A 20,515-nucleotide genomic window follows, 5' to 3' on the forward strand; every position below is an offset into this window, starting at 1 on the left:
CCTCTTACAGGTTCTGAACTGCATATAGTGAGTCTTTTTGAAGTTTAATGTCAGTGAGTTGGCTTTAAACCATTTATTAATATCTATGAAAATATCATTAGCAGATGTTTCCAGAACTACACTCGACATACTATTTATTGCAATACTTGTCATCTGCAAACAAAACGAACTCTGCTTCTGGCAGTGTAACTGATGCGAGATCATTAATTTACACAAGAAAAAGCAAGGGTCCTAAGATGGATCCTTGTGGGACACCACATGTAATTTCTTCCCATTCTGATGATGACTGATGACTTAATTCACTAGTCCCTTGCACTGACACATTTTGTTTCCTATTAGAAAGGTATGACTTGAAGCATTTTGCAGCACTGCCTATGACACCATAGAATTCTAATTTATTTAAAAGGATGTTGTGGTTCACACAATCGAATGCCTTTGACAAATCACAGAAAATACCTGCTGCTTGTAACTGGTTATTCAACGAATTAAGTAAATTTTCACTGTATGTGTAAATAGCCTTCTCGATATCAGAACCCTCCAGAAATCTAAACAGTGTTCTTGATAATGTTAGTTGTGGTCAGATGGTTGAGAAGCTGCCTGTACATTACTTTTTCCAAAATTTTTGAGAATGCTGGCAAAAGTGAAATCGGTGTGTAGTTGTATGGTATCTCTTTATCCCCTTTCTTGAATAGAGGCTTAACATCTGCATATTTTAGTCAGTCAGGAAATGTCACAGTTACAATTGATTGGTTACACAAGTAACTTTGAATTGTATTAAACTCACAAGAAGATGCCGTAATTAAGTTTGATATTTCATCGTAACCACTAGAATGCTTTATTTTCAAAGATTTTATTATGGAAGTTATTTCTATTTGTATCCGAGCAGTCAATTGGGCGGAAGGAGCCGATTGACCTGGCATTTCAAGCGTGACCACGTTCACACACGATCTGACATGAACATGTGTATGTCCCTCCGATACCAGCTGATCTATCCGACTTTGCCCGCATCTCGTGGTCGTGCGGTAGCGTTCTCGCTTCCCACGCCCGGGTTCCCGGGTTCGATTCCCGGCTGGGTCAGGGATTTTCTCTGCCTCGTGATGGCTGGGTGTTGTTTGATGTCCTTAGGTTAGTTAGGTTTAAGTAGTTCTAAGTTCTAGGGGACTGATGACCATAGATGTTAAGTCCCATAGTGCTCAGAGCCATTTGAACCTATCCGACTTTGCAGTGTTACTGCAACAGTTACTCCTGACACATTGATCAAGGTTTCGGAACAACTCGCCTATCGACTCAATGTGTGGTCGGTGTTCACACTGAATAATTGTAAGAAAAACTGTTCGTGTTTCTCTATCATTTGATGTATTATTTATAATCTTAAAGTGAACATAATATGTAGTACAAAGTCTTAAAACCCATGTATTCATTTTGAAACACCCTGTATATGCCAGTGCCACGAGGTGCCAGTGCACTGCAGCAGACCTTCATCTACGTTCGCCATAAATCCCACAAGGTGATAGCGCGCTACACAGATATGCAAATTCACTCACTGTATAATAAAATCAGATCGGAATCAGTGAATGCTATAGTTATACTGATAAAAAAAGATATTTCATGGGATTCTGAAGTATACTACATAAAGTTCTGGATTTTATCATACAGGAATCCATTCGAGGCGCTTAGAGCCATAAAGCACATAATGGTCGATTGGGAGACTGTAGCATTTGTTGATGTTTCTGACGTCTGTCATGTTTATGTCGGTAGGCCCACATTCTATGTGTATCTGAACATTAACGAATAGTTGTCCCACTGTCCCATTGGTTTCTTTGAAATTCTCAAATATGGGAGTCGAAGACGGCGTGCTTTTGGCCCTTGTGGCTCTCAGCGCCCCATTTGCATTAGTTGTGTGACAGTACTATTTGAATTTAATCTTTTCCACAAACGGCAGTTAGTATTTGGAGTTGGTTGTCTACTGTGCAGGAATGGGCTTTTCTGTGGAGTGTCGACGTGAACTCTGTTGAACCTCTCTTAAGCACAGACAGAAAAGAAAATTACCAACAAAAAGTAGCCTGAAAGAAACTAGAGCATTTCAGACCCGATCTATTGTCTAAAACACTGACGAAATCAAATAACCCTGACTACAAGCGAACACTTAACAAAAAAAAGTGTATAATAAGCACCAGTTACGTGGCGGCAATGTAAGACTGCCTGATTTTCAACCCAGAAGTTACTCCATTAACTAATAAATGAATTATGGGTGTTGTACATTTGTCCAAGAAAATAAAAAGCACGAAAACTCCCACACTCAGAAAAATGAGAAACGGGGAGTAGCGAGAAGAAACATCATCAGTAAATACACTCCTGGAAATTGAAATAAGAACACCGTGAATTCATTGTCCCAGGAAGGGGAAACTTTATTGACACATTCCTGGGGTCAGATACATCACATGATCACACTGACAGAACCACAGGCACATAGACACAGGCAACAGAGCATGCACAATGTCGGCACTAGTACAGTGTATATCCACCTTTCGCAGCAATGCAGGCTGCTATTCTCCCATGGAGACGACCGTAGAGATGCTGGATGTAGTCCTGTGGAACGGCTTGCCATGCCATTTCCACCTGGCGTCTCAGTTGGACCAGCGTTCGTGCTGGACGTGCAGACCGCGTGAGGCGACGCTTCATCCAGTCCCAAACATTCTCAATGGGGGACAGATCCGGAGATCTTGCTGGCCAGGGTAGTTGACTTACACCTTCTAGAGCACGTTGGGTGGCACGGGACACATGCGGACGTGCATTGTCCTGTTGGAACATCAAGTTCCCTTGCCGGTCTAGGAATGGTAGAACGATGGGTTCGATGACGGTTTGGATGTACCGTGCACTATTCAGTGTCCCCTCGACGATCACCAGTGGTGTACGGTCAGTGTAGGAGATCGCTCCCCACACCATGATGCCGGGTGTTGGTCCTGTGTGCCTCGGTCGTATGCAGTCCTGATTGTGGCGCTCACCTGCACGGCGCCAAACACGCATACGACCATCATTGGCACCAAGGCAGAAGCGACTCTCATCGCTGAAGACGACACGTCTCCATTCGTCCCTCCATTCACGCCTGTCGCGACACCACTGGAGGCGGGCTGCACGATGTTGGGGCGTGAGCGGAAGACGGCCTAACGGTGTGCAGGACCATAGCCCAGCTTCATGGAGACGGTTGCGAATGGTCCTCGCCGATACCCCAGGAGCAACAGTGTCCCTAATTTGTGGGAAGTGGCGGTGCGGTCCCCTACGGCACTGCGTAGGATCCTACGGTCTTGGCGTGCATCCGTGCGTCGCTGCGGTCCGGTCCCAGGTCGACGGGCACGTGCACCTTCCGCCGACCACTGGCGACAACATCGATGTACTGTGGAGACCTCACGCCCCACGTGTTGAGCAATTCGGCGGTACGTCCACCCGGCCTCCTGCATGCCCACTATACGCCCTCGCTCAAAGTCCGTCAACTGCACATACGGTTCACGTACACGCGGTCGCGGCATGCTACCAGTGTTAAAGACTGCGATGGAGCTCCGTATGCCACGGCAAACTGGCTGACACTGACGGCGGCGGTGCACAAATGCTGCGCAGCTAGCGCCATTCGACGGCCAACACCGCGGTTCCTGGTGTGTCCGCTGTGCCGTGCGTGTGATCATTGCTTGTACAGCCCTCTCGCAGTGCCCGGAGCAAGTATGGTGGGTCTGACACACCGGTGTCAATGTGTTCTTTTTTCCATTTCCAGGAGTGTAGAACATTGGAGAAGTACATCGGGTTAGGGAGGATTTGCTGCTGTGCCACTGACAGAACTGTACACGATTCTGGAAATCATTCCCATGCAATTCTTGATATAGGTGTACATGGTAAGGATGGAACAGGTGACGTGTAAGAACACGATGTACACTGGATTTAGGAATGCCAATCGCGTGTTCAGGCTGCTGTGTGCTCACATGTGGATTCATAGCAACTGAAGCCGGAACAGTAACTCCTGCAGCTTCGTCTGTGCGAGTGCAATGACGATGGCGTTGTTGTGGGTTGAAACTTCCCATTTCCTGAAGCGTCTCGTGTCTCGTTTCGTGTCTCTCGTCTCGTGCGCGTCTCTCGCACTTTCAGCATGAGCAGAGCTTTAGCGAACGCTAACTTCTGCGTTTAGCCTCTTCCCAGAGCCAACTGACACTAGCACACTCTAGGACGGGACGCGTCTCGCGCCGTCCCGTCCCGTCCCGTCTTAGAGTGTGCTAGTGTCAGTTGTCTCTAGGAAGAGGCTAAACGCAGAAGTTAGCGTTCGCTAATGCTCTGCTCATGCAGAAAGCTACCAAAACAAAAATATCTGTTATCATACGAAATATTTGATATGTTTTTTATACTAATAGCATCTTGCGGATCCCTCTGGCATAGCTCGCGGACCCCTGGGGGTCCGTGGACCACCTGTTGGGAACCACTGCTCTATAGAATTGCAGTCTCTTGCTTGTATGTTTAACAATGTTCTTCTGAAATACTGCAGCCTAGAAATCAAATTTCAACGTTTCATTTCTCTTTCCTGTTTCCTTCGTTTCACTGGGTGCAGAATGGAAGCACTTTTTTAAAATTTTTGTCTAGCTGAAGAGTGAGACTTGATTCTTCTGGTTTCCTGAATGAGAAACCACTCAAATCAGTCAGTATACTTTCCTCGCCAGTGACAACAATCGTGATTCACATCTGTCATCAGATATCTCTCCTATTTTGGAACACCATCTAACATTTGGTGATGAATCAGATGAAGACCCACAAAAATGAGCAAATGTTAATTAGAAGCAGTTAAAGCTAACTGATGGTGACCAAGTTCAGAGCTATTGCAGACAGTCAATGAAGGTGACATTACCGATGTGCACCCCTTTACAGAACAGAATTTAGACACAGAGGAGAAACACTTTGAAGGACAAGCAGTACCATAAAAATTATATAAAAATTGAGAAAACAGGGATATAAATGTTTTCAAAATCAGATACTTGTGCAAAGAATCCAAAATTTCATCGAGAGGACTCCATGTTCCAGGATCTTACATGAAAGATTCATGTTGAGACAACTGCAGAAGTAAATGTCATAAGAAATTTGTCCATGCACAAAGGCTGAACATTTCTTAAAGATATTACAAATTAGAGATGTATGAGAGAAAAAGAGGCTTTATTTGCAGTAATTCCGGCAAGATCCTTAAAAGCTAGCACATGAGTGAACTCAAAAAGGAACTTCACTGTTATGTTCTACTTGCTATGAGGAACAGAATGAATCCAAGTCTGTAAGACCATGTTACTGAATAAACTTGGAATCTGTTAAGGTGTTGGGGTTATAGTGATGAAGAAAGAGCTTTGGAAAACACAATTGAAGTAGGCAGAAGGACCATCATCTAAGGAAATTGAGTTCACCAGAAATCTGAGATGGTGTGAGGAATCAAGTTGTGAGTTTTTCAGTGGCTCAGTCTTACTACGTTCACTCTGGAAAAAGAAAATAAAATTCCTAAGATTGTCGCTTAACATCACACTCATGAGATCCCTGTACAAATCTGTGCATACAGACCATATTTACAGGAAGACAGTTTCAGAGGATTATAGTATCTGTATTCATCATCACAAAAAAAGATAAGTGACGTCTATACATGCCCTAGAGCACCACTGGTGTCAATAAAGGAGCACCTACACCTAATTATAATGCTCATCTTTTAGAAACAGACAGGAGATGAAACAAGAGATGGAGTGAGCCCAAAACTTATATAGGACTTTTGTAAACTGCAACTTCTGTTTCCAGCAGGTTTTGTTGAGAACAACTGATCCCATCAACAGTGCTTTGTTTTATAAGCAGCGACTGATTTTTGTTTTTAATTTTACAGACAACAAGATAAAGACAAAACAAAAAGACTGTTTCCTGTGCTCGGAAATACAAGAAAAGCGAGGAAGATGTGAGATAGCGAGATTTGTATGGATGTTGAAGGCTCTATCTGCAACGGGAAAGCTCATTTTAGCGATTGTTGTGCAGGACAGAATCCAAACCGATTTGTTGCAGCAATGTGCTCGTCCGCTCTTCAGGAAATATCTAACCTAGAATTAATCAAACACTGGAAAATCTAACCTATAATTCCTTGATTTGAAAATCATGTTTATTCATCACAGTGAAATGGAATGTACCTCATTGCATATGGCAGTCACTACAGAATTTTAAAAAGGTTTTCCGTGACTTCCCTAAATAGCTCCAAGCAAAAACTGGGGTGTTCCATTTCAAACGGCATGGCCGATTTCCTTCCCCATCCTTAACACAGTCCGAGCTTGTGCACTGTCTCTTGACCTTGATGTCGATGGGACGTTAAATCTAATCTTCCTTTCTTCTTCGGATGGGAATATCATAAAACAGCGTCCATTTGTTACGCGATTTAAAGAAAACTTTGAAGAAGAGTTTAGAGCTCATAACTCTAACAAGAAAAATCTACAGGTTCTCACTGTCAAGCACTTTGTGCATGCCCGTCCTGCCTGTAACAAAGGAAAGTTACGACGATGTGATGTCCCTGTTCAGAATAGTGCTTCCCATACAGTAGAGTGAAGATTTAAAATTCCAAAAACTTTCAAATGCATTCCTTCAGTAACAACTATTTTACGTTATCTCGTTGTTGTACTAAAATAGCGATAAGGGTTTACCAAAGGGATAGAATATCCCATGGAATTTAATTTTCGCATTTTATCTTTCCCTTTCTACCTTACTGCTTGTCTCACAGCCCACGGCATAGAGCTTCGTCTTGGTGGAAGTTCTTTGTTTTAGCTGGTGTCAGTGTGTAGTCAGCTGCAACGTCGTGACTTTGCGGAAATTTGTGTGTGACATTCTCGTGGTAATTTATAAGCGTTTATAATCTGCAAACAAGATTGAGTGAAAAAATTGTTCCGGGAGTAAATTAACACGGTATTTCATTTATATTACAATAATAGCTGGGTTGATGACGGTGTGTGAATGTTGTAATTTTTCAGGTTATGTTCATAACAGCCAAATACCTGATTTATTAGTGGTTGCTATTTTTGGCCTGTCCGGTAAAGTCGCTACGTGTATCTTCATAAAAGAAACGGTTGAGATTATGACGTGTTGTCAGGAGCAGTTTGCCTATGCAGTGATATCCGTCATGTATTTCGTGACTGACGGGAAAAGGCGGACAGTGAAGTTCAAACATTCGCTATGTTAGTGCGGTTATGTTGACTTAAGTGTCATAATGTTCGTGATGATAACTTGCTGTGATCTGATGTAGACATAGAGCGGCGCCAGATTGTAGTGCTAACGTAAGCATTTTTTCAATTAATGGTTTGAGCAAGTTCACATGAAAGGAAATGCTGTAATTATGTTGAATTTTGTTAGTTTTCACTGTGCTTTGATTATTCGTGTCGTTATATTCGTCTAATCATGTGTAAATACCATTTTGTTGTAGTGTGTGGGTTTTAATGGACTACTGTATAAGAATACTGTAATTTAGGAACTGGCGAAATATGAGGTACAAGTTAACTGTAATTCGTCAAACATATAGCATTACATGTCATCAGATCTCAATAGATCACTCATCATAGTTACAGTTAGTAGGAAGTAGTTTCAGTAAATCAGTTTCGTAAGAAAAAACTCACCAGTGTTTAATCTTGATGGTAATTAAGAATGAGAGCTTCGGCATTGCAGTGTGCAATCTACGTTACATGTTTATGGTTTTCTTTAATACCAGGTTAAGATTCCAAAATGATGCTTATGGTAAATTGAGTATACAACGGTGAATGAATACAGATGGAGAAAGTTTCAGTAATACCTATGTTGAATATGCATAGTCATTGATAAACAATCTGTATGTCGAGATTTTCATCATGTCCCTGTTGGACTGAAAATAACACAACGAACAAAGTGTAGAATGAAATATTTGGTTTTATCCAGTAATTTCTCTTCGATCTATTGATTGTTTTGATTGTTTGTAATATTGAAGTTAGTGCATGCACAAGAAAATACACATCTTCCAAAATTGCCACATAGGACAGTATCTACAAGCCAGTGTTACAAAGAACCAGTAGCAACTGTAAATACTCCATTTCCAGTGCATGTTATTTTGATTGTTCTCACTCTTCATGACATGAAAAATGTAAATGAGCTTATATCACTGAACACACTTTTCCTCAGCCACTTTGAATCTGTTTCCTGTGTAATCGCTCATCTACTGCACGCAGTAGATGAGTGAAAATACTGCCTTTGAGCGATACCTCATGGTAACAATGGAAACAGTGCACCTATTCTTATATGATTGCTTTTCTTTTTCAGACTGTAGAACTGAAGCCATGGACCAGGACCCAACTATGTGCATAAAAAAAGAGGAAACAGATGAAGTAAAAATTGAGTTACACTCCATGGTGAGTAGCTTACTCATATTTCTTAACTGTGTTTCAGTAATTTATGTGTATAGTGTGTGAATACATAAAATTCATGTCATACTGCTGGAAACGAGTAATTGTTTACTAAACTGATCAACAGTGTCTTAAATATTACATGTTGCACAGTTTGAAATAAGCCTTGTATTAAACCTCACATAGAACTGAGCAAGAGTTTCAATTTAATGTTCAGTAAATTTTACTCTGATAAAATTCTTTTAAATGACAACCTTAATGTGCAGCTTAAGAATAACTGACTATAGTGAATGTTAAGTGCCATTACATTTATAAATGGTATGGCTACAGTTAATGCATTATTGCAGTGTATTGTGGTGTGGAATGAGAATTGTCATTTATTTATTGATGATGTAAAATAAGTTAATTGTAAATAACTTTAAAGTCACATTCGCATGGTCACCAACCTGAGATGTACATTTTGTAGTACTATTAACATTAGGCGTTGATTCTGAATATGTGAACAAAGTGTAAGTAGAACTGTCAGCACTAAAGTTAAATTTCAGACAAATATCACCTGGAAGCATAAATTGGTACACAGCTGGTAGGTGCAGAATCAGTTTGTATGTCAGCAGCAGTTTTGATGAAGCCGTGGGGTTACATATTAAATATTGATAGGTTTGTTCATAATCACTTTCTGCGTTTGCTGCACATTGTTACACACATTGTTTGTGAAACTGGCAGAATGTTAGTTACTGCTGTCAATAATCTTACATATACATGTCACTTAAAATCTGATGTAGTGAAACTGTTTGTAGGGTATTTGGCTATCAGCAGGCAAACAAATTCACTTGGTCCCATTAATATTTTTATTCTGCCAACCAGAACTGAGGGTCCTGAGACAATCACACAAACTACTTTTCAACTATCTGTGCTGAACAAGTCTGTTTAAACATCCATGTTGGGTGCAACTGCAGAAGTACTGTGATAGCATTAGTGCAGCATTTGCATTTGAATATATGTGAGTGTTTTATTATAGTTTGTACAAACTATGTGTGGCAATTCATTTGATGAGAAGTATCAGTACAGTAGACCTAAACCAACACCATGAGAAAGTGATCAGAAAGTAAATATACTATACTTTTATTAAATACAGTAAAAGATTGGTTAGACCCAACATAGTTCAGGCTTTGGCTTTTACCTCTGGCATAATGATTGTTTGACATATAGAATGATATGTATGCACAACACACAGCATGTGAATGAAAAGCAATTTGAAGAATCGTTCACCTTGGACCTGAACCACAGAACTATTCAAACGCTACAAGGTTAAAACGGGGTGCTTAGCCCCTCTTGAAATATTGGTTGTGGTGACTGACCCATAGTGCAGCTCAAGGCCTAGCCTAAGTTGAAAGGTGGCAATGTGGGTGTGAGCTGACAAAGCCTAGAAATGTGAAAGCCAAATAAAGGATGTAGCAAATTGACCAGTAGCACAGCCTAATGTTTACTAAAAAATACAAATGGTGCCTAGATTGTAACTTTTACCCACAATAAGTCTTCTCTTACAATGTGTGCTGAGTTAGTTGATGCACTGAACTTCCTTATGACCTTAAGACATGCATGTAGATGTTATATCAATTGAAAGACACCTTTGCCAAATTAATTAAAACTTAATTTTTGATTGGTGTATAGTTTGGGCATGAGGACATGCTGGGAAGTAAAGGCTCAAAATTTTTATTTGACAATTATTGAAGCATTTTAATTAAAACAAACTTTATTAACATTTTACACCTTAATTCTTAATGTTTATATATTTATTTCAAACATAGTCTCCCTGGCACTGAACACCTTTCTCCCAATGAGACACCAGGTTGTTGGTGTCATTACTGTAGAATGTTTGATTTTGTTGATAGCTCCACAGCCTCAGCTCTGCTCACACCAATTCATTACTATTATCCTTGAAGGTGTTCTGTAGGCTTTGAAAACAGTTGAAAATTCATTGAATCGAGCCAGGACACTATGGCGGATGATCAATAATAATGAATCAAAGGTGTCAGACTGTTGCAGGTTGTGTATGGTCTGGCGTTGTCATGTTGAAGGAAAGGGTGCCCCATGTGTGTGTGTGAACTATTTGAATTAGTGCTCTGTTTCTGAGGATTTTTTCACATGTCAACATGGTTAAATAACACACCCATCTTACACACTGTAATTCAGAGCTCTCCAGCAGGAGGGTCCTGCATATTTTCAGAAAAGTGGAAACATCAACAGAGTAATATGCGTGACAAGTAATACTTTAACTGATATAAAGAACAGAATAAAAATTTTGGAGGCATTATTTTCTGATAGACCCTTGTAATAAATTGATGCATTTGACAATTGCCTCGAATGTTGCAGAACGGTTCCCTTGTTATTGCCTAGCCTCCATTTGGAAGTCATAATACTACATCCATATACACATCAGCCAAAACATTATGACCGTGGATTTGCTATCAATATAAACTCATCCAGGCAATAGCACCTAACCTTGTCTTCTAGTCACACGCATGGTGCATGGAGTATCAATGAGCATGCTGACCGGATGTAAAATAGGGACTGCACACAATCTATCTTAGTCTGACCGAGAGCAGATTTTGATGGCTGGAGGGCTTGGCAGGAGCATTTGGGAAGCTGCACAGCTTGTTGGGTGTTTGAGGAGTGTTGTGGCAGTTGTCTTCAACACAGGGTGAAACAAAGGTTAAACCATGTCCAGGCATTAGGGGGTTGGGCAAGCACCTGTCATGACAGATGGTAGACATCATAGGTTGGGCAGACTGTTAAAACAAGGCAGGCAGCAAACTATGGTGTAACTAACATCAGACTTTATTGCTGGGCAAAGTAAAAGTGTGTCTGAATGCACAATGCACAATGGTCAAAACACTCATAATGATGATGAGTCTGGTTATCTGATGACCCACGAATGTGCCAGTGTTAATGCCATGACATCAACAACTTCAACTGAAATAGACATGTAACGATTGGTGCTGGATTTGGCACAATGGCAGACCACTGCATGGTCCTGCCTTTGGGAGGGTACATTTCCATCACCCACAAAGGGAACAGTTCATTTACTCCTGTACTGGCAGGACCTCCATTATACTCTGGGAAAAGACCATGTGGGCACCCATGGGTTCACTGGAGCTCGTGCAAGGCACTATGTTAGAAAAGGAGTATTGTAAACTGGTTGCAAACCACATCCACCTCTTACGTCATCGTTTTGGTCTTCAGTCATGAGACTGGTTTAAGGGGAGCTGGAGGTGCCTATGCTGCCCATGTTAAAATCACTAAGTTTGAGGAACATTTATGAATAAACCACCAAATAGAAAAATTTGAATTTTTTTTACGTATAGAGTGGTTTAGTATTGCAGTTATGACAGAGGGAATTTGGAGTATCTTTTCTGGTTTCCTTCCAATTATTTTTTTATTAATGACCCAAATTTTTTTTACAAATAATTGCTTTATAATTAAACTGACATGAAACTACTGAACATATTGCCAAATGGCTGTGTTACAATGTTTGACCACTAGGAGTGCTGTATAAAAATTTCATCTCTCTAGCTTCAGTGGATTTTGAGAAAATGTTCCCTATATTCGAAAAATTCTAATTTATGGGAAATGGCTATCAAAGTTTCTCAATACATTCCTGCACTATAGGATGGATTAACAGGGTCTTCTTCTTCATCCTCCAAAAGCTTCCTCTTCTGTCTTCTTTTCTGGCCTGTTGTTCCATCATACATCATATGCCTTTCTCTTCTTTCTGCTCCTCTTATCCTTTCTCTGTCAATATTTCTTAGTGCTCGTACAGTGTTCACCCCAGCTGTAAATCCTAATGCCTTCAGAACTTCACACTTCACACTGTTCCCTTGGTTGTAGGTTGCTATTGCATCATAAATGCCAAAGTGCAGTGTTTTTATGCTTACAAAGACCCTTTTAGGAATCACTTTCCAAATCAAATTGTTTACGCTCTCATTAGGATTCTGCTTCTTTCCGTGTAAACATTTGTGTAACAATTCTGGCTGTGCTAAGTCATGAAAAATTGGTTTTATTGCATTTATCCCAGCCGCTGGCAAACCATGTTTGTAATCATAGTCCTTTTTTGCATTATATTTACACCAGGAATCTTTTGGGCACAGGCTGTGTTGAGGGTATTCATTGGAAGAGGCAGTATGAAGGAACAATGCCCACACTGCTTTTCGCATGTCACTAACATTACTAGCATTTTGCCTTATTACATACCCATAGTATCTCTGTAGACGTTCAATCACCTGATCAGTAAGCCTGCCTCTCCCTCCTATTGTCTTTCCATCACTGAGCTTACTTGAACCCAAAGTTTGTTTGAGCCTTCAAAGCCGTGCACACATACGCTTTTGCATATGCCCAATGCATTCCAACTTTTCAACTACAAATTCATTTCCATATCGTTTCAGTTCCTCTATAGTCTTGAAACCTTTGGAGTCACCATCCCCAAGGTAGTATTTGTACCTAACGTTGTATCTGGGAACTGAACGTTCAAAAATTTGTTTCACTCCATCCACTTCCATTGCTCCACTTGATCCACTAAAATTTGCCTCACAGGTTCCACTGTGCTCTCCTTTGATTATATTTTTGCACCTACAATGTTTTGATAATATTGCAACATCTATCACTTTTGCACTATCACCACAAGTAGCAGTTACAACCCCATTCAGGGATTTATGACCCCTCTTTTGCCAGGAACCATCTAATGCCACTACCAAATCTGTAGAACCACTGTTCATTTCTACAGTTTCCTCCACTGCTTCCTTCATGGTTTTCAAAGCCACGTCTTCAACAGAGGATCATACCAGTTCACAGTAGTATCCTAATTTTCTTGGAAGTGATGGCAAGTTCATAATACCAGAAAACAGTTTACCAGCAGCAGACCATTTTCCAATGGATCGAAGACCATACACAAGTCGAACATTCACATCAAACACTCTAGATCGTCCATTTTTACCAAAGAGACTGGCATGTGAATTGTAGAAAGTCACTTGATACTTGCAACATGCACAGATTATCTTCATCTCACAAGCTAAACCAAACTGCTTTGCTATCTCTAGTCCCACTCCTACACTTGAACACATTTTGCACAGAACACTTTCTTTCAGCACAGAAGATAATAATCCAATATTCAGTACTTCGTTAATATCATCACTGTCACTCACATATTCACAAAATCTGTCACTTCCACGAGTCAGCTTCTTGCTAGAAGATGTCACATGGCTATGGCCGGCCATGTGTTGCTTAGCAGAAGAACGCACTGTTTCAGCAATTGTAGTATCGCAACTTGGTATTAGTGTTAATTTTCTTTTCCCTACGTTCTTCCTCTTATATACACGGTTACTAAAACGTGGCATCGTAACCAGAACAATGCTTTACACAAGAAGTATAATACTACCAACAACAGGCGCAACACTGAACTAATTCGAAATGGTGAACAGGAAAGAGATGATGTTCCGCGCTCTTAGTGCTTCATTTGTAACAAAACAATGTAGCCAACCCTTGCACACTCGCTGTATGCATAACATAAGGCGCTGTATGTGTAACAGGCCGAGAAAATCCCAAGCAGTTCGCCAGGAAGTCAAGAGAGGGTGTTAGATGCATTCAGCGGCCGCCCATTTCCTCTGCAGGCGTGGGGGAAAATGGTAATAACTCCACTTCTAGGGCGAGTAGAACAATAATTCAAAGTTTACATTAAAGAGGAATGTTCTAATTAATTTTCAGTAGCAAAAAAAATCGTAATTTTTTGGATTTGCCCACCTCCGGCTCCCCTTTATGCAGCTCTCCATGCTACTCTATCATGTGCAAGCTTCATCTCCGAGTAACTAATGCAACCCACATCCTCCTGAATCTGTTTAATGTATTGATGCCTTGGTCTCCCACTATGATTTTTACCCTCCGAACTTACCTTCAATTCTAAATTGGTGATCCCTTGACACCTCAGAACATTTCCTCGCAACTGATCCCTTCTTCTAGTCAAGTTGTGCCACAAATTGCTCTCCTCCCCAATTCTGTTCGGTACCTCCTCATTAATTACATGATCTACCCATCTGATCTTCAGCATTCTTCTATAGCACCATGTTTCGAAAAATTCTCTTCTCGTCTAAACACTTCATTATCCATGTTTCAATTCCATACATGGATACACTCCATACAAATACTTTCAGAAAAGACTTCCTGACACATACATTTACACTCCATGTTAATAAATATCTTTCGGACAGAAAGGCTTTTCTTGGCATTGCTAATCTACATTTTATATCCTCTCTACTATGACCATCAGTTATTTTGCCCCCCAGATAGTGAAACTCCTTTACTACTTTAAGTGTGTCATTTCCTAATCTAATTCCGTAAGCATCATCTAATTTAATTAGACTACCTTCCATCATCCTCACTTTGCTTTAGTTGATGTTCATCTTATCTCCTCCTTCCAAGACACTGTCCATTACGTTAAAGTGCTCTTGCAGGTCCTTTGCTGTCTGACAGAATTACGTCCTCCGCAAACCTCAAAGTTTTTATTTCTTCTCCTTGGATTGTTCCTACTCCAAATTTTTCTTTTGTTTCCTTTACTGCTTGCTCAATATACAGATTAAACAACATTGGGGTAGGCTACAACCTTGTCTGTCCCTTCCCAACCACTGCTACCCTTACATGCCCCTCGACTCTGCCATCTGGTTTCTGTACAAATTATAAATAGCCTTCTGCTCCCTGCACTCAATGAGTGCCACCTTTGGAATTTGGAAGGCAGCTTCCATTCAATATTGTCAAAAGCATTTTTCTAAGTCTACAAATGCTAGAAATGTAGGTCAATATTGCCTCATGTTTTCCTAAATTTCTATGGAATCCAAACTTATCTTCCCCGAGGTCTGCATCTACTGGTTTTTTCATTTGTCTGCAAAGAATTCGTGTTAGTATTTTGCACCTGTGACTTATTAAACTGATAGTTCGGTAATTTTCGGACTTGTCAACACCTGTGTTCTTTGGGATTGGAATTATATTCTTCTTGAAGTCTGATAGTATTTTGCTTGTCTTGTACATCTTGCTCACCAGATGGTAGAGTTTTGTCAAGGCTGGCTCTCCCAGGGCTGTCACTAGTTCTAATGGATGCCGTCTACTCCCAGGGCCTTCTTTCAACTAAGGTTTTTGAGTGCTCTGTCAAACTCATCATGTAGTATCATATTTCCCATTTCATCCTCATCTGCGTCCTCTTCCATTTCCATAATATTGCCTGCAAGTACATTGCCCTTGTAGAGACCTTCTATATATTCCTTTCACCTTTTTGCCTTTCCTTCTTTGGTTGGAACTGGTTTTCCACCTGAGCTTTTGATACTCTTATGTGGTTCTCTTTTCTCCAAAGGTCTCTTCAATTTTCCTGTAGGCAGTATCTATTTTGCCCCTAGTCGTATATGCCTCTACATCCTTAAATTTGCTCTGTACCCATCCCTGTTTTGCTATATTGCATTTCCTGTCGATATCATTTTTGAGATGTTCGTATTCCTTTTTGGCTGCTTCATTTACTACATTTTTATATTTTCTCCTTCCATCAATTAAATTCAATCTCTCTTCTGTTACCCAAGGATTTCTACTAGCCCTCATCTTTTTACCTACTTGACCCTCTGCTGCCGTCACTATTCTCTCAAAGCTACCCTTTCCTCTTCTACTGTGTCTCTTTCCCATATTCTTGTCAGTGGTGTCCCAATACTCTCTGAAACACTGCACAGCCTCTGATTCTTTTAGTTTATCCAGATCCCATCTCCTAAAATTCCTACCATTTTGCAGTTCCTTCAGTTTCAATATACAGTTCGCAACCAATGAATTGCGGTCAGTCCACATCTGCCCCTGGAAATGTCTTACAGTTTAAAACCTGATTCCTAAATCTGTCTTACCATTGCATAATCTATCTAAAACCTTCCAGTGTCTCAAGACCTCTTCCATTTGTACAACCTTCTGCCGTAATTCTTTAACGAAGTGTTAGCTACACTATGTGATCAAAAGTATCTGGACCGCAGGCTGAAAGTGACTTTAAATTTCGTGGTGCCCTCCATCAGTAATGCTGGAATTCAATATGATGTTCGTCCACCATTTGCGTTGATGACAGCTTCTACTTTTGTGGGCATATGTTCAATCAGGTGCTGGAATGTTACTTGGGTAACGGCAGCCCATTTTTCACAGAGTGCTGCACTGAGAAGAGGTATCAATGTCGGTCAGTGAGGCCTGGCACAAAGTCGGCATTCCAAAACTTTCCAAGGATGTCATATGGGATTCAGGTCAGGACTCCACGAAGGCCACTTCATTACAGGAATGTTATTGTCATGTAACGACTCCACCACAGGCCGTGCATCGTGAATAAGTGATTGATTGTGTTGAAAGGTGCAACTGTTGTCCCGAAATTGCTCTTCAACAGTGGGGAGCAAGAAGGTGCTTACATCATCAATGTAGGCCTGTGCTGCGATAGTGCCGCACAAAACAATAAGCGGTGCAAGCCCCTCCATGAAAAACACGACACCAAGTTAGGCTAAGTTTCCTTTAATTTATGTCTATGGTCACAAACTTTTGACCATCAGATCTGCAGCAAAAAATGGGAAAAACATAAATACTCGCAGATTGTCTACAGCTTAAAAAAAAACAATAAAAAGACCATAATGAAAAGTACTACTGACATATTTCTGTACTTTAAATATGAAGAGGCATACCTGTTTTATAAAAACAAAGTCCTAATGTACTGCAGCCATAGTAGCATCGTTAAATGTTAAATCAGCACCAGCATCATCAAGTACATTATCAATATACCGTAACATATAAATTACATCACATGCACGAGTCATGTTGTCAGTAGTGCTACTGTTGAAAACAAGCTGCTGTACAGTAGCCACAAGATGTTTGTGTTGTAAGGTCACCAGATATCGCTAATGTTGGCATACACTAGTTTTCAATAATTAATTGAAACAGCAGAAATAAAGGGGGATACAATAGTTGAAGTCTGTAATAAGCTTATAATTTATAAAAGGCATTACAGTAATAAAAAGCAGTAAAAAAAGACATAAGTAATATTGTTATAAAGAGGAAGAGTTAAGAAACAGTGGTTGACATGTGCTCAAGTGCCAATATTCTAGATAATGACGTTAATATTGAACACCAGTGACAGTGCACCTGGTAATATTAAACAACCATAAAACAAATTGCTAAAGGAGCCACAAATGAAAGAAAACATAGTGCTGCACATAATCAGTGCCCTCTGTTAGCACTAACGTCAGTATTCCACACAGGCGGGAAGTGGTTGGAGGAACGTGACCGGCAGAGGGCCCTTCGTACCCTGCGGCACTCCGTTGCAAGAAAATAATGATAAAATTCTGTAACAATGGATGATCCACATTATCTGATAAATGCATAAAATTCTGTAACAATGGATGATCCACATTATCTGATAAATGCAGTCTATGAAATGAATAGAGAAGGAACAAGAACATACTAGAGTCATGCGTAAAACGTATGAAAACTAAGTAAATTAGCGATGCACTCAGTACTAGGTGAACTTACCAACACACCATATATAACAGTGGCGTGCAGTGGTTAGAGTAAAACATTGTCAAATAAAGCAAAGTAGGCTTTGGGCACAGTCATTTTGCCAGTTAAGTAGTTTAGTTGGTTCTCTGATTTTTGCTTTATAAATTTCAAGCTCCTCTAACAAATTGATTAGCTGCTCAACCATGAAATTAGTTTTCTCACCACTTGCCTAACTGTCATAGTACTTGCAGTTGATCCTGATGCAGTGTGCAATTCCTGTCTGTTGGTCTGGATAGATGTCTGCCTATTACACGTTACGACCCTCTTTAAGTGTTGGCAGTATCTGTCAGTCGACAGACAAGATCGGTCTATCCGCTTTTGTGCTGTACGTGTCCCTCCATGTTTCAGTGTCACTATCACATTGGAAACAGTGGACCAACGGATGTTTAGAAGTGTGGAAATCTCACACGCAGATGTATTACACAAGTGACACCCTATCACATGACCACATTCGAAGTCCATGAGTTACGCGGAGCACCCGATTCTGCTCTTTCATGACTACATAGGTCCCTGATGTGGAGTACCTTGCAGTAGGTGGCAGCACAATGCACCTATATGAGAAAATGTTTTTGGGGTGTGTGGATACTTTTGAGCACAGTGTATGATGAAGTTATGCTCTGTGCAAAATTCTATCAGATGGCTTCCTCTTTAATTCCTTACTCACATTCCATATTCACCTACTACGTTTCCTTCTCTTTTCCAACTATTGAATTCCATTCCCCCATGACTATTAAATTTTTCTCTCCCTTCACTATCTAAATAATTTTATCTCATCATACATTCCTTCAATTGTTTCATTATCCATGGAGCTAGTTGGCATATAAATTTGTACTACTGTGGTAGGCATGGGCTTAATGTTCATATTGACTATAATAATGCATTCACTATGCTGTTTGTAGTAACTTACCCACACTCCTTTTCTTTTATCCATTATTAAACCCACACCTCCATCACCCCTATTTCATTTTTATTTATAATTCTGTATTCATTTGACGAGAAGTCTTGTTCCTCATGCCATTGAACTTCACTAATTCCCACTATATCTAGCTTTAACCTTTCCATTTCCCCTTTTAAATTTTCTAACCTACCTGCTGAATTAAGAGATCTGACATTCCATGCACCAATCTGTAGAACGCCAGTTTTCTTTCTCCTGATAACAACTTGGTCCCGAGTTGTCACCACTTGGAGATTTGAATGGGGTGCTATTTTACCTCCGGAATATTTTACCCATGAGGATGCCTTCATCATTTAATCACAAAGTAAAGCTGCATCCCCTCAGGAAAATTTATAGCTGTAGTTTCCCCTTGCTTTCACCTGTTTGCACTATCAGCACTGCAACACCATTCTGGTTAATGTTAAAAGGCCAAATTAATCATTAATCCTGAAAGTTGCCCCTGCAGCTACTGAAAAGGCTGCTGCCCCTCCTTCAGCAACCACATGTTTGTCTGGCCTCTCAGCAGATACCCCTCCATTGCAGTTTCACCTTTGGTATGGCTGTCTGTATTGCTGAGCCACACAAGCCTCCAAACCAGTGACAAGATCCGTGGTTCATGTTAGGTCCACCCCTTCATGATAATCATTTCGCAATGGCAGTGGCATTTTTCATCAAAATTATGCACCATTTCACAAGGCCATGAGTGTGGTGGAATGGTTTGAGGAATACAGTGGTGAGTTCCAATTGATATGACGGCCACCCAATATGCCAGCTCTGACCCTGATCGAACACATCTGGGATGTGATTTAACATAACGTGTGCCAACTACCTCAAATGATCTACCAAGTCCTAGTTGCTTCCATGCCACAATGTCTCCCTGCTGTTATCTGTGCCAAAGGTGGACATACCAGCTTTTAGAGTGGTGATCATAACGTTGGGGCTGATCAGACTATGGCACTTACCATAATTGAAAGAAGATTGTTTTATTGTAGTGATGGTGATAATGATAGTGGCACAAAGTTCGGCCAAGCAGCACATGCCGCCCATGAGCCCTGCGTGGATCACCCTCCAGTCCAGCTTCAAGACACCGACTGCCTGTGAAATGCACTGCTTTTCCTCACCACCCAGTGTGGCTCCACAACACCACTGGTTCCACGAGCTCCAAGCTGCGAGAAGTGACAAGATATGGTGAGGTCCGTTTCTTAATTCCAGCCTCATGTGCCCGGGCACATGAGGCTGGAATTAAGAAACGGACCTCACCATATCTTAACATCCCCCACTAAACCAAATTCCCCCTGCCCTTCCGTTAAAGAGCCCTTTACATCTGACTCTCCTTCACCTGGGTAATAAGCACATGTGAGTCTTTACTTGTGCAGAATTTCAGAACCAGGTGATTTGCCAGGCTCACAACCCTGGCAATCTCATAGGGTACAGAGAACTGAGGAGCCAGCTCGCTAGCGAACCTTAACTCCCTTTTTTGAGCAATATTAGGATTTTGGACTAACACTGTCCCCAACCTTTGGACTGAACCACTTAGTCCATGATTGTTGCAGATGGCTAGCCTGTGATGTGAAATTCAGGT

General features: G+C 40.8%; 1 protein-coding gene across 8 annotated transcripts in view; it reads left to right on the plus strand.

Moving 5' to 3' along the window:
• Positions 1 to 6,809: 6,809 nt before the first annotated feature.
• Positions 6,810 to 20,515, plus strand: part of LOC126212970 (zinc finger protein 724-like) — a 132,344-nt gene continuing 118,638 nt past the window's right edge. For 4 of the 8 annotated variants that reach the window (XM_049940498.1, XM_049940494.1, XM_049940497.1 and 1 more), the window contains exons 1-2: positions 6,811 to 6,942; positions 8,320 to 8,408. Coding sequence is in view for 5 of the 8 variants with exons in the window: in XM_049940494.1 (XP_049796451.1) it covers positions 8,337 to 8,408 (72 nt within the window). In the remaining 3 variants the exon portion in view is untranslated. Of the gene's footprint in view, positions 6,943 to 7,007; positions 7,311 to 8,319; positions 8,409 to 20,515 lie in introns of those variants that run through there. The other 4 variants (XM_049940496.1, XM_049940499.1, XM_049940495.1 and 1 more) reach the window with 4 other exon arrangements.

Source organism: Schistocerca nitens, chromosome 11, assembly GCF_023898315.1.
Source record: "Schistocerca nitens isolate TAMUIC-IGC-003100 chromosome 11, iqSchNite1.1, whole genome shotgun sequence".
Lineage (NCBI taxonomy): Eukaryota > Metazoa > Arthropoda > Insecta > Orthoptera > Acrididae > Schistocerca > Schistocerca nitens.